We start from the raw sequence: 13,948 nt of genomic DNA, 5'->3' as shown, positions 1-13,948 counted from the left end.
TGAGGAAGTGGGGGGGGGCGTGAGGAAGGGGGGAGGGGGGACTTGAGAGGCAGCCCCGCCCCCACGGGGGGACGCGCAGACATGGACCCTGCGCAGCGTGGGGACATGTGACCGACCGACTGCAGAGGCAGCGCCGCTTCCCGCCGGGTGCGCGCGCCCCGCCGCAGGGAGCACAGCCCCTCATCTCGGGCACCCGCCTGGGTTTGGGGCGCAGGAACAGAGGCGGAGCCAAGGCGGCCGGAGTCCCAGGAACCGAAAGCGAAAGAAAGCGGGGGCCGGGGAGGGGCGTGGCCGGCACAGGCTCCGCCCCCACCCTGCGCTGAGGCTCAGGCGGGCGCGCCCTGGCGGGGGCCAGTCGAACACGCAGTGCGGACCCTCGCGGGGACCTGAGCCGCCTCCAACGCCACCGCCACCGCCACCGCCGCCACCATGTCTCAGGAAGGCGTGGAGGTAGGACACGGCCACGCCAGGCCTGGGCACCAGGGGGCTGCATTAGGCGCCGAGGAGGACTAGGGAGCATCCTAGGTTGGGGGGGCTCACAGTTCCTGGGGACCCCCTCCTCCTGTCCTAAACCCAGATCATCCCCCCTGGGAAAGAGTGACTTCCATATCCACCGCCACCACCCCTAAAGAGAAAGGCGGCCTCCTGAGGAGAAGCTGGGGGGCTGCCAGGGTCAGGGGTCAGGGGCCATGGGTCACCTACCCCCCGCCCCAGGCTGGGGCGCTTGCCCCAGTGCGCGCCCCTCCTCCCGGGATGGCCCAGAGGACTTTGGCTTTTTCCAGGAAATGCCACCAAGGGATGGAGGGGGTGGGGACTGGAAGGCCAAAATCAAGGGTCAAGTTCGGGCCAGGAGATGACATCTGGAGTGGGGGAGGGTCGGTGGCACCCCGAATTCCCCTCCCCCACCTCGGTGCCCCCACCCTGTCCCGGTCCCAGCTGGAGAAGAGCGTCCGGCGCCTGCGGGAGAAGTTTCACGGAAAGGTGTCCCCCAAGAAGGCGGGGGCTCTGATGAGGAAATTCGCCAGCGACCACACCGGGGTGGGGCGCTCCATCGTGTACGGTGAGCCTCGGGGTCCACGTGTGGCGCCAATGGGGCGTGGTGGACGGAGAGCCCTGGAGCTCGGGCCTGGGGTGCATGAAACTCTCGACCCATCCTTCAAGGCTCCTTTCCTTACTCTACCCCAGGGGTCAAGCAGAAAGACGGACAGGGCCTCAGTAGCGGCCTAGATGCCCAGGTAACCTGTCCCCTTCTCCACGGAGGGGACCCAAGCCACCCTTGCTCCCCCCCACCAGCTCATCCTTGACTCGGCCACTTTCACCACGTCTCAGTGAGCTGGAGCAAACAGTGGGCGCTCATGTGCTGACTTTAAGTTAAGTAGGGGAGTTGAGAAGGGGAGGTGGCAGGGAGGCCTGTGTTGGTTGAATGAATGACTAGTGTCCAGGTGCGACATGGCCTTGTGCCTCTTAGCCTTGGGGGTGGCCAGACATATTAAAGACTAAAAGTACGTGACCCGCCTTAAATTTATCCACCTAGAGGCAGGCAGTAGTGGCAATAACTGCACAGGGTCACATGGATGGGCCACTTCCCATGTGGCCGGCCACAGGGGGTTTTGTCATTGATCACCCCCATTCTACAGACAAGGAAACTGAGGCCCAGGGCTCTCGCACTGAGCTGGTGGCAGCTGAGATTTGAACCCTAGATGCCTGTGAATCAGGACCTGGGCTCACCCACCTTCCCACAGCTGGCAATGGTAGAGTGCAGATTCCACCCTGCATCTGTGAGGCGTCACTTCTGTATCAAGGACTATACGGAGTGTGCAGGGAGGAAGGGGGCACGGGGTCCAGGTAGGTCTCTGCTGGCCACACTCATGAAGGGGGATCTCAGGCTCTGAGCCTTAGCTTCCCTATCTGAGCAATGGGCTAACAGGTATGCTCCATTACCTCTCAGGGCTGCTGTTTGGATACTTAAGGCTGCACACCAAGCTTTCAGTAAGCAGGCACTACTCTGTCAGCTGCTGGTGACTTGGGGGCACCCTAGTCTTGTGTTTTGTTTTGTTTTTGGTACCAGGGATCGAACTCAGGACCTTGCACTTTGGAGGCAGGCAGCACCACTGAGCTAAATCCCTGGCTTTGTTTTGTTTTTTGAGACAGGGTCTTGCTATGCAGTTCAGCCTGTCCTTGAACCCACTATGTTCAAAGCTCACTACGTTCGAGGCTGAGCTTGCAATCCTCCTGCCTCAGCCTGTCCAGTGCTGAGAGTACTGGTAGGCGCCACCACTTCTGGCTTCCAGCACTATACTCTTCTATGAAGCCAGAATCCTGACTCCCCATTCGGGAGCCCCCATGCATGGGCCCCGCCCCCAACCAATGGGCAAAGTGGCCCAAGCGCCATCCCCAGTTTCTGCCCCGTCCCATGTCTCCATCCAGGACCCCCCAGAGGACATGAAGCAGGACCAGGACATCCAGGTGTGTTGGTAGCTGTGGTGGGGCCAGGCTGGGGGATGGGAGAGGACTGTGGTGGTGGCAGTGGGGATCCACCTGTCTAGAGCTGACACCCAGTGGGGCAGGAAGACGAGGAGTTTGTCAGGAGAGGAGGGTGACGCTTCCGTCCCCAACCCACCCCACAGGCTGTGGCAACCTCGCTCCTGCCGCTGACGGAAGCCAACCTGCGCATGTTCCAGCGTGCCCAGGATGACCTCATCCCCGCTGTGGACCGGCAGTTCGCCTGCTCCAGCTGTGACCACGTGTGGTGGCGCCGAGTGCCCCAGCGGAAGGAGGTGACACCCCAGACCTGACCTTGACTCCAGCCCAAACTTCACTCCTAACCTCAGGATGGTCCCTCTCAGGGCCCAAACCTAGACCTCCAGGCCTGGAGTTCATCTTGATCTCTGAGCCCAGCCCTTGAGCCACAGCGGGAATTTTGTTTCTTTTTTTTTTTTTTGGAGACAGGGTCTCGCTCCACTCTGTAGTCCAGGCTGGGTTCAAACTTGGAATCCTCTTTCCTCACCCTACCTAGGACTGGGATTGCAGGGGTGCACCATTGTTCAAAACTAGAGTTTTGACCTTGGATTTGAGAAGCTGAAATCATTGCCCCCTGGCCAGACCTTGATGCTGCTGCAGTGTGATAGCAACTTCAGAAATCAAACCTGGGGGCCGGGGATTTAGCTCAGTGGTTTTGCCGCCTGCTGCGCAAGCACAAGGACCCAAGTTCGATCCCCGGTACCAAAAAAAAAAAAAAAAAGAAAGAAATCAAACCTGGCTCATTGCTGTCATCCCAGCACTCTGAGAGGCTGAAGCAGGAGGGTTGCAAATTCAAGCCCAGCCTGGAGAACTTATCCAGACCCTGTTCCAAAATTTAAAAAAAAAAAAGTAAAGGCTGGGGCTGTAGCTCAGTGCCAAAGCCCTGGGTTCAGTCTCCAGTACCACAAAGAAAAATCAAACTTGGCCCCCAAACCGCAACCCCAAATCTGACTGCTGCACCCGCTGATTAGTAAGTACTGTGCTTATGGCAAATGCTTAACCAGCTCACTTGCTCTTGGCAGGGAACCCCTGTTGACAGTGCCTGCCCACTACCCCATGTGACTGTCCCTCCTGTGGCCAGCGCCAGCCACTGCAGTCCATCGCCGGCCCTGATCCCAACCCCAGCTGCCTCTGACCACCCATGGTCCCCTCTCCGCACACCCCCAGGTGTCCCGATGTCGCAAATGCCGGAAGCGCTACGAGCCAGTACCAGCCGACAAGATGTGGGGCCTGGCTGAGTTCCACTGCCCGAAGTGTCGGCACAATTTCCGGTGAGGGCCCTGCCCCGCCCTCGCCCTGCCCACACCCCAGCCCCACCCTCCCTCACCCCTGCCCCGCCCCAGACCCTCACAGCCCTGCGCGTCCCCAGGGGCTGGGCACAGATGGGGTCCCAGTCCCCCTGCTACGGGTGTGGCTTCCCCGTGTTTCCGACACGGATCCTCCCTCCGCGCTGGGACCTGAACATGGATCGGCGCAGTACGCACACCCATTCCTGCTCGGCTGCAGACTGCTACAATAGGCGAGGTGAGGGCCTGGGCGTGGGGGGGGGTCCCCCAGGTGTGCCTCCAAGTCCAGGCAGGCAGTCTGTGTCCTCTTTTGTGGGCTTAAGTAGGGTGGTTTCAGCCAGGCATGGTGGCACATGTTTGTAATCCCAGCACTCTGGGAGGCTGAGGCAGGAATATCTCAAGTTACAGTCTAGGCTGGGCAACTTAAGTGACTTAGCAGGACCCTGTCTGAAAATACAAAAATTTATAAAAGAGGTTGGGGACCAGGCACAGTACCGCATGCCTGTAATCCTAGCACTTGGGAGGCTGAGGCAGGAGGATTGCCAAGAGTTTGAGGCCAGCCTGGGCTACACAGTGAGCTCAAGGCTAGTCTGGACTACATAGAGAGACCCAAAACAAGAAAAAAACAAGAAAAAATTTTTTAAAATACAGAAGCTTCAGTGCCCATAGGTACTTGGTCCCCACCCCACTGGGCCCCATGGGATGCACAGGGTCCCCAGGGCCTTTCAGGCTCCAGCTCCTGGTGTATGCTGCGGCCCTGTGACCCCACCCAGTCTCCTGCGGTCTCAGGGTCTGAGCTCCCGCAGCTCCCGCCCCATTTCCTGTGACCCACCCCCTCCCAGCATCTCCCAGACCTCGGTGGTGACCTCAGCCCCTTTTCTGCCCACAGAGCCCCACGTGCCCGGGACTTCCTGCGCTCACCCCAAGAGCCGCAAGCAGAACCACCTGCCCAAGGTCCTGCACCCCAGCAACCCCCACATCAGCAGCGGCTCTACCGTGGCCACCTGCCTGAGCCAGGCTGGGCTGCTGGAGGACCTGGACAACCTCATCCTGGAGGACCTGAAGGAAGAGGAGGAGGAGGAGGAGGAGGAGGAGGAGGAGGAGGAGGCCGGGCCCCGGGAGTGAGCACGCTGGGCTGCGGTACTCTGTTAGCAAATCCAAGCGCAACCTTACATATAAACGCCCTCGGGAGCCGTCCAGGCCTGAGATCTTAGCAGAGGCGTTTCTGGGCCCCATTGTGGGGGCCCCGGGGACCGGATCCACCACCATGGGAAAGTCTGGGACGGGCTCAGCACTGAGCCGCAAGGGAGGTGTGGCCGGGTCACCCTGCACCGTGGGGATGGAGGGACAGAGTCACAGCCTGGCGGGCCGGATGAGCATGGCAGCCTTCTTAAGCGAGTACGCCCCACCTCGGAACTCAGCCCAGTAGACGCCATCCTGGTAGCGGCTTCGGTAGTGGCCACCACGGTGCCAGACACCATTGAGGTTGGAATGGGCACAGGCGTGGTACCACCACCCTCCACGCTGGTACAGGGCACAGTGTCCTGCAGGGCAAAAGAAAAGCCTCTCCCAGCACCTCCTTGTGCAAGGCTTTTGCTAGGCATCCCCTGGCCCTTCCCAATCTTGCTGCATATGAGTCCTGATATCTCCTCACCAGAATAAAAGCCCTGGCCTTCCACTTTCAGAATAACAGCCTAAATTCCTTTCCTATCTCCTTATCAAAGCACAAGTTATGAATTTCCTGCATTTTCTGCCAAGTAGAATTCTACCGCTCATTCCTTTACCAGCGGAAGACAAATTCTCTGCTTCTTTTCTATAGTAAGTCTGGGCTGCAGTAGAGCACATGCTTAGCATGCACAAGGCCATAGGGTTTTTAAATGTTCTAAGCCAGACGTGGTAGTGCACATCTGTAATCCCAGCATTTAAAGAAGCTGAGGCAGGAGGACTGCTGCCAGTTTGAAGCCAGCCTGGGCTATATAGTGAGTTCAAGGCCACCCAGGGCTACATAGTGAGACCCTGTCTCCAAAAACAAAAAAATGTTCTAGCCCTTGCCCTCTATCCTCCACCAGGATTCTTTTTTTTTTCTGGTACTGGGGATCGAAATCAGGACCTTGTGCTTGCCAGGCAGGCACGGTCCCACTGAGCTAAATCCCCGGCAGAAGAGAATTCTTAACTCTGGGCCTCTTCAGAAAAAGAATATGGGCTCCCATCCCCTTATCAAAATAAAAGTCCTGTCGCTTGTTCTCTTGCCAGGTTTCTTTACTCTAATGCTTACCGACTCTTACCCTATTACTTTCTACTCCCTCATCAGGAGTCCCACCACCCCTGTCCTCCCACCAGAATAGTAGCTCTCCTCACCAGAATAGGAGTCTCGGTCCCTATCCACTGTGCTGAAAGGCTTGTCGTTGTGCCAGGAAAGAGAATCCCCAGCGTCCCCGTGGTATTGACCGAGCCGCAGGCGGTAGTGGTCGCTCTCAGGCTCCAGGGAGAAGCTGTCGTAGTGGGCGCGGGCCCCGCGGCCCCCCCAGTCCTCCAGCAGCACCAGCAGCTCATGGTCCCTGCGGCTGGTCAGCTGGTACACAGGTTCAAGGCCCAGCCAGTACTCCCCGTCCGGCTGCCCAAAGCCCACCTGCGACAGGATGCGGCAGTCAGGGATAGGCGCTGGCCTACCCAGCCCTGCCTCTGCCTGCCGCACCCACCTTGTACTGCTGCCAGGTGGTGAAGAAGTTGACCGAGCCATCCTGCCGCCGCTGGATCACAGTCCAGCCACCCCCCTCCAGCTGCTGCTCACACCATGCAGGTACCACATGCCGGCCAAGGCGCAGCTCATACACTCCACTCTGCCTGTGGCCTGCCTGGTGAGCCTCGGCACAGTCCTGCCACGGGCCTGTGAACACAGGGACATGGGAAAGCCACATCCCTAACTGCAGTAAGAGTCCCGATTCTCTCTGGTCCCCTCACCAAAATAAGAGTACTTCCTCTTCCTTTCCCTCACCTGAGTGAGAACACCAATAGCTATTTCCTTACCTGAAGAAGATTCTAAGTCCCTCATCTCTCACTAGAGCAAATGTGGAGTCTGGGGCTCTTAAACTCAGGTTTTGTGTCTCCTTACCAAAATATAAGTTCTGATCATGGTACTCTAAACCAACTTACATTCTTACAAAGGAGCAGTCCTAAATCTGCTGTTGCCTCATCAAAGTAAGATTTCTTCCTCTCCTAATTTCTCTTTTTGCTATTTGCATAGCATAGTAAGAGATTTGGTCTTTTTGTTTTGGTTTAGTTTTTTGCAGTGCTGGGGACTGAACCCAGAGCCCTGAACATGCTGGGCAAGCACGCTACCAACCATGAGGTGCACCTCAGCTCTGGTGGTTTTATCAGAATAAGAGCCCTATCTCCCTGTTGCATTATCACAATAAGAGCATCATATATATATATATATATATATATATATATATATATATATATTTTTTTTTTTTTTTTTTTTTGGTACCGGGGATCGAACTCTGGTCCTTGCGCTTGCGCAGCAGGCGGCGAAACCACTGAGCTAAATCCCCAGCCCAGGAGCATCATTTCTTCCAGGGCACTCATGTGAAAGGAAGCCTGCCTCTTATTTCCTGCTACCCATACTGCACTGGGGCTACTTGCATCCCTGACATCCAGCCTGCTCTTACCTGCTGGCTTGGTGGGGCTGGCAGGGAGCCCAGCGGGTGAGGGGGAGGCCAGGGGCCCCTGCTGTTTCAGCTTCTGTTCTCTCAGGGACTCTGGGGCTGGGGCCAGGCTCCTGCTGGTGTTACTGGTGCCGCCCACCAGACTCAAGGGAACCACAGGCACCAGGGGCGGGGGCGGGACCTGGGTGACAACCGGAAATGTCACCAGAACCCTCAGCTGGGGTGGGTGTCAATCTCCCAGTGCTCAAACAGCAAGGCGGGCAGGGGGCGTCCCAGCCCTAGACATTCCCCAGCCTAACTCTTGGTTTCAAAGCACAGAATCCCACCCAGGAGCCAGGCTTGGTATAGGGGTGCACGCCTGCAATCCCAGAGCTAGGAGGCTGAGGCGGGAGGATCGCAAATTCATGGCCAGCCTGAGCTACACCGTGAGACCCTGTCTCAAAAGAAAAAAAAAATTCCCATTCTGGAGTTCACAGCATAACAGCATATTTGACCTGTGCCTCACTCTCCCTTTCTGTAAGTGGCAATAATAGCACATCTAACTTTCCAAACTTTTCTGTCAGCTCTGTAAATAGGGGCTGTCACAGAGCAACGATCTCATCCAAACCGGGCCCAGACAGGTTCCAGAATGCTGAGTGACTTGGCGAGATGGAGACAGTGGTTCTTTGGCCTTCACATAATAAGCTTTGGTACAGGATTCTATGACTATTCACATTAAGTGGATGAGGCAGGATCATTCACTAATGGCCACTAATCATGTCTGCACCCAAATAAGTAAGAGAGAAGGGGTAAGAAGCCAGTTTGGATCCCCCCCTCCCGGATTTCGGAACTGCGGATAAGAGATGGGGTTATCTGACACCCACTGCACAGGGCATGCACACAGCAAGCGGCCGCTGTTAGGAAAAGCCCCGCGGTTACCTGCTGCTGCTCGCCCGCGCCCCCGGGACACAGGCGCTCCAGGCGGGCGATGAGGCCGCTCTGCTGGCTGACAAGCCGCGCCAGCTCCCGGAACTTCTCGTCCAGCTGGTGGAAGCGGGCGGCGGCGCGCTGCGCCTCGGCGGATGCGTTCAGCACGCGCTCCCCAAGCAGAGCTAGCGCGGCGGCAGGCTCCGCCCCTAGATCCGCCTCCAATTTTGGCTCCACCCCAGGACTTGGCTCCGCCCCCGGACTCGGCCCAGCTTCATGGTGCAGCTGCGCGCGCAACTGGCCCAGGCGCGCGCTCAGACCGCGGCTCTCTTTGCGCAGCGCGCGCACCTCGCCGGCCACGGCGCCGTCCGCCGCCGCCAGCCGCTGCAGTTCGCGCAGCAGCTCCTCGTGGCGGCCTATGCGCATGCGCAGCGCCGCCACCTCACTGGCGTTGACGGCCTCGGGCGCGGGCCGTGCGGCCGCGCTCCAGCACACGGCGCCCGTGAACTTCTGCGCGGGCAGCACGAAAGTGTAGGTGCAGCGCGGCGCGCCCGCCCGCGCCCACGACGCGCCCAGCAGGAGCAGCAGCGGCAGCATGCGCAGCCGGGGCGCCGCCATGGCCACCTGCGGGGAACAGATGGGATGAGATTGAGAACAAAACAGACAAAAGTCCCTGCCCCAGAGAAGAGTCCCAGGCAGGGGCACAGGAGGTGCAAAAGCCCTGAGGCTTCGCCATTCCTAATGCATGAACCGAGGAGGCCAGGCAAAAAGCCGAGGCTGAGAGAGGCAAGGAGCTAACAAGTTCCGCTGCTCTGTAGAAGTGGAGCCCCTCAGACCAGGCATTGTGTCTGCACTTTGTCCACGTCAGATCCAGCCACCCGCCAGGCCTGGGTAAGCTGTGTTGTTTAGAACTGAATTCCTCAACGTCCCGCTTCCCCCTTCCCAGCAGCAGATAGCATCTGGATTTCCTTCCTGAAAATACCGCCCTCCACCTCCAGCCCTCTTCCCCCCACCCCCACGCACCCTGTGGATGTCTACAGACACCCAGGCCTTCACATCGGAACCCTCTCTGGCTCCCTCCTTCCCCAGAGAAGAAGCTCAAGTCTTCCTCATGGCCCATGAGTCCCTTCCCTGCCTCACCTCCTCCCAGAGGCCCCAGACAACACCAGGCAAATGCCAGACTCAGGGCCTTTGCACTTGCAGTCTCCTGAACTGGAGCATTCTTCACTTTGTAACGGCTCCCTGTCCTCAACCGGGTCTCAAAATCCCTAATGGACCCCTGCGTTTTGAGTTGACGCTCAAGCTGATGTGGTAGTGCTTAATTGTAATCCCAACCCCTCCAGAGGGTAAGGCAGGAGGATCCCGAGTTCGAGTCCTGCCTGGGCCACTTAAAACCTTATCTCAAATATCAAAAAAAAACATTTTTAAAGGGCGGGGGATGTAGCTCAGAGGTAGAGCACTCCTGAGTTGATCCCCAGTAGCAGAAAGAAAAAAAGAGTTGACCCTGTTCTAGTCTTCTACATTTGCCTATTTGTTCTCCTGAAATTACCACATTTATTTACCATTGTTTATGATCTGAATCCCCCTCATTAAAATATCAGCTCACTGAGTCCATGTCTGGGTTTTTTTCAATTTTTTTTGTTTTGTTTTGAGACAAGGTCTTCCTATATAGTTCAGGGCAGCCTTGAACTCACTATGGAGCCTGAACTGGCTTCAAAGTTTCATCAATCCTCCTGCCTCAGCCTCCCGAGTGCTGGGATTATAGGTATGCACCACCACGCCTGGGTAGAGTCAAGGTTTCTATTTGGTTCCCCTGTCCCCAAAGCCCCTGGGCCCTGGGTCTGTGTGCTGCCCCCGAGTCACTCCAGGCAATCACACCAGTGACCTCATGCAAGTGTCTTCCCTGAGGGTAGACACTGTGGCCATCCATCCTGACCCTGCAGGTCCACACACGGCCCCATGGCTCCCCTTCCTGGGCACACAGGGCCATCAGAAGAGGACCACCATGTGTGTGAGTGACACCAAACATCCTAGTGGCACACAGCCCGTGTCCTGCGGTCCCCATTAGCACACACTGTCCGGGAGCTTTGGAGGTAATGGGGATCCAGATGTACCTAAAACAGACAAAATCCCTACCTTTGGGGTCTGATACTCTGGCTGGAGAACAGTATGGAAAACCCAGTCAGGAAGCAAGACATGGTGGTGAGGCTAAGGCAGGAGGACCTCAAATTCAAGCCTGGCCTTAGTGACTTGGAACAGAGTGAGCAAGAGGAAGAGCAGGAGGAGACAGGGCAGAGAAGGAAGGTGGGGCACAGTGTGCAGGGTCTTTGCTTTGAGGAGGCCTCAGGGTTTTACTCTAAATCAAGTGGGAGCCATAGAGGGTTCCAGAACTGGAGCGGGACACTGGTGCCACTATTGTACAAGTGGGAGCTCGAAGGGCTGGCAATGTCTTTTCCTTTCCTCCCCCAGGTCAGGGATGGGCCAGACTCCTGGAGGCCAGAATGCGTGAAATCCACTGCTGCCCCTACCACCAGCCTGAACTAGGGGAGCCTAGTAGATAGAGGCCCGGGTCTCCCGACAGGCAGATCAACCCAGCTGCTCACCTTTCAGGACTAAGACCCGAATCCCGAGAGGTTCACCACAGGCTCGAGACGGCAAGGCAGAGCCCAAAGGTCCAGCAGGGCCTCTGAGCTGGGAAGGAGAGGCAAGAGAGGCTTTTGGAGCGCCCCCGCCCCCAAGTCTGGGAGAGGCGCAACTGTAAATATTTAGCATTTCCTCCGTGAGAACTGAGGCCAGATTGCCAGACCCCCTGGCCCAGCCACCAGAGCCTGATAACACAGGTCACTGCCCCAGGCCTCACTGTCTTCCTCCTGAGGAGCAGAGAGAGCGTGGGAGGTTGCAGGCCCTGGTCACAGGCCCTGGTTGGACCTGCAGGATTCAGGTGCAGCCCAGACACAAAGGGACAATGGTGGACAATGACAGCCACCTGCTGGGTGTCCCTTTTTATTTCTTATTTTGAGACAGGATCTCACTAAGCTGCTACATTGCCCAGACTAAGCTTCAATTTGGGATCCTCCTGCCTCAGCCTCCCAAATAGCTGGGATCACAAACATACTCCAACACATTTAGCTAAACTCTATACATTTTGTCTTATTTAATCACAGCAACCTAAGCTGGCTTCTGTGGGTAGCCTCATTTTGCAGGAGGGAAAACTAAGAAAAGGTGAGACATTTGCCTGGGGTCAGGCAGCCAGAGAGGAGCCACAGTGAGATTCAGACCAGGTTGCTTGGCTCCTGAACTCACACACGTATAAATCCATAAGAGTTGCACACAAGTGCATGCATAACAAAGACACACACTCATGCCAATAGCCAACAGGCTAAGATAGCAGGAACCCATGCCTGGCACACACACATATAACCTAAAGATGGAACTGAAGGACTGGGGTGTAGCCCAGTTGTAGAGGGCTTGTGTAGCACACACAAGGCCCTGGGTTGGAGCCCCAGCTCAAAGGAGAAAAAAAAGGGCAACAGTTGTGTGTTCAAAATACAGCCACGGGGCCGGGGATTTAGCTCAGTGGTTCCACCACCTGCCTCGAAAGCGCAAGGACCCGAGTTTGATCCCCGGTACCAAAAAACCCCCCAAAAACAAAAACAAAATACAGCCACAGCCGAGGATTTAGCTCAGTGGTTCCACCACCTGCCTCGAAAGCACAAGGATCCAAGTTCAATCCCTGGTACGAGAAAAAAAAAAAAAGAAAGAAAAATGGATTTTAGGGCCAGGAATTTAGCTCAGTGGTTCTGCTGCTTGCCTCACAAAATACAGCCACACATTTCTGGGCATGGTGGTGCATGCCTACAGTTCTAGCTACTGGGGAGGCCGAGGCAGGAGGATTGCAAGTTTGAGCCCAGCCTGGTCAACTTAGCAACTTAAGGGAGAGCCTTTGTCTCAAAATGAAAAATGGGGCTGGGGATTTAGCTCAGTGGTTCCGCCGCCTGCTTCGAAAGCACAAGGTCCTGAGTTTGATTCCCAGTACCAAAAGAAAAAAGAAAAGAAAAGAAAAAATGGCTGGGGATATAGTAGCTTAGTGCAGAGCACCTGGGTTCAATCCCCAGCATGGCACAAAATATATATGGTCACATATTCGGCACAACTTACAGGGGGATGACCACAGCCTAAAAGGGCCTCCCTGGCAGGCTGAGGGCAAGCACAGCGACAGTAAGCAGACACACAGCAACACCCAGGTACCCTACCGCCAAACTAGGAGTTTCCATTGGTCTCCCACACACTCGGTCACATTTTTGCATAAGTCAAACCACACACGGAACAAGAAGAAATAACCCTGTATTTATCTCTCCAAGAGACTCACCTCCTGCCCTGAGCCCAGCCCTGGGGATAGCAGCCTCTCGAAGATGAAGACGTGGTCTCCCCTGCTTCCCGCTGCCGCCGAAATCAGCTCCAGAGAAACCCGAGTGGACTCCGGGGCAGAGAGAGGAAATGGTCGTCCAGCACTGAGAGAGGCTGCCAGGCTGGGCTGCCGGCCTAGACTGGGGCCCCCACACCGGGCCCCCCATCCGCAGCCCCCTCCTGCTCCTGAACTGGCAGCCAGGAGAAGACACCACAGGCGAGGGAGGGAGAGACCTGCGGAGATGATGGGAAGAACATCAGGAGGCAGGGAGAGAGCTCCAGTGAAGAAATGGGGATGGGAACAGAGACATAAGGAAGATGGAAATTTATCGATGGTGAAAGAGATCATGGATAGCTGGATGTGGTGGCACAAGCCTGTGATCCCAGCACTCTGGAGGCTGACTCAGGAGGATCACAAGTTCCAGCCCAGCCTGCACAACTTAGTGACTTAGTGAGACCCTGACTCAAAGTAAAAGCTAGGATTAAAAAAAGGCTAGGGAAGTAGCTCAGTGTAAAGGCCCTGGGGTTCAATCTTCAGCACTGCAAAATTAGAAGGAAAAAAAAGAGAGAGATAATTGATGACATTTTGACAAAGTTGGGAGTCAGGGAGCTAGAGATGGATGGGAGGAACGGGTGGGGAAGGGAGACAATTTGGGGAAAGGAGAAGGAAATAGAGGTGGGGGATGGGAGGGGGAAGCTGACGGGAGGGGATAGAAGCATTTAGCCCGGGAGGGTGACTCTGCCCTCCACCACAGGTTTTGGGGAAGAAGCCAGAGCCCTGAGGCTGAGACCGGAGCTTTCAACGGAAAGAGGGAGGAGGTGAATTATTCAGAGAGGCTGGCTGGCCTTACCCAGAGTTTCCAGAGGTGATGTGGAGTTTCCATCCCTCAGCCCACCTGCAGGGAAGGTCCTCAGGGAAGCTGGCCCGCAGAGCTGGGGGACAAAAATGAATGTCTGCCACAGGCCCTCTGTTGTTCTCCTTACTGCTTCCCCAGGGCTGGTGCTGGTAGCAAGCACAGTATATACATAATCTCTTAATTCCTCAGGTCAGGGGAGAGAGTATCATCCTCAATTTAGAACATATTTGGAGCCTTGGAATGGAGAAAACTGTCACGATGACAAAGCTGGCGCAAATGGACCAAGGCGGGATTCGAACCGGTG

The 13,948-nt window shown here is 56.4% G+C and overlaps 2 protein-coding genes across 3 annotated transcripts; one reads left to right on the top strand and one right to left on the bottom strand.

The window, feature by feature from the left end:
• The first annotated feature begins 104 nt into the window (after positions 1-104).
• Shfl (shiftless antiviral inhibitor of ribosomal frameshifting) lies at positions 105-6,054 on the top strand. 2 transcript variants are annotated; one of them, XM_004865478.4, is made up of 8 exons: positions 105-450; positions 937-1,060; positions 1,186-1,235; positions 2,428-2,466; positions 2,628-2,777; positions 3,688-3,791; positions 3,890-4,044; positions 4,696-6,054. In XM_004865478.4, exons 1-8 carry the CDS (start codon positions 430-432, stop codon positions 4,929-4,931), a joined length of 879 nt encoding a protein of 292 aa, XP_004865535.1. In that variant the 5' UTR covers positions 105-429; the 3' UTR covers positions 4,932-6,054. The 2 variants fall into 2 exon arrangements, with proteins under 2 accessions (XP_004865535.1, XP_087057565.1); XM_087201439.1 differs by lacking the exons at positions 105-450; positions 1,186-1,235 and having other exon boundaries at positions 1,294-2,466.
• Angptl6 (angiopoietin like 6) lies at positions 4,431-13,822 on the bottom strand. Its single transcript, XM_004865477.4, has 8 exons — positions 13,639-13,822; positions 12,750-13,021; positions 10,984-11,071; positions 8,393-9,004; positions 7,478-7,655; positions 6,506-6,693; positions 6,165-6,435; positions 4,431-5,350 (listed from the first exon to the last, which is right to left on the bottom strand). Exons 4-8 carry the CDS (start codon positions 8,996-8,998, stop codon positions 5,160-5,162), a joined length of 1,434 nt encoding a protein of 477 aa, XP_004865534.2. The 5' UTR covers positions 8,999-9,004; positions 10,984-11,071; positions 12,750-13,021; positions 13,639-13,822; the 3' UTR covers positions 4,431-5,159.
• Positions 13,823-13,948: the final 126 nt, after the last annotated feature.

This window comes from Heterocephalus glaber, unplaced genomic scaffold, assembly GCF_053883595.1.
Source record: "Heterocephalus glaber isolate CG9 unplaced genomic scaffold, H.glaber_assembly_v1.0 deba00001760, whole genome shotgun sequence".
NCBI classification, from domain to species: domain Eukaryota; kingdom Metazoa; phylum Chordata; class Mammalia; order Rodentia; family Bathyergidae; genus Heterocephalus; species Heterocephalus glaber.
Note: the sequence above shows the minus strand (reverse complement) of the source record. Positions and strands in the feature narration are given on the sequence as shown.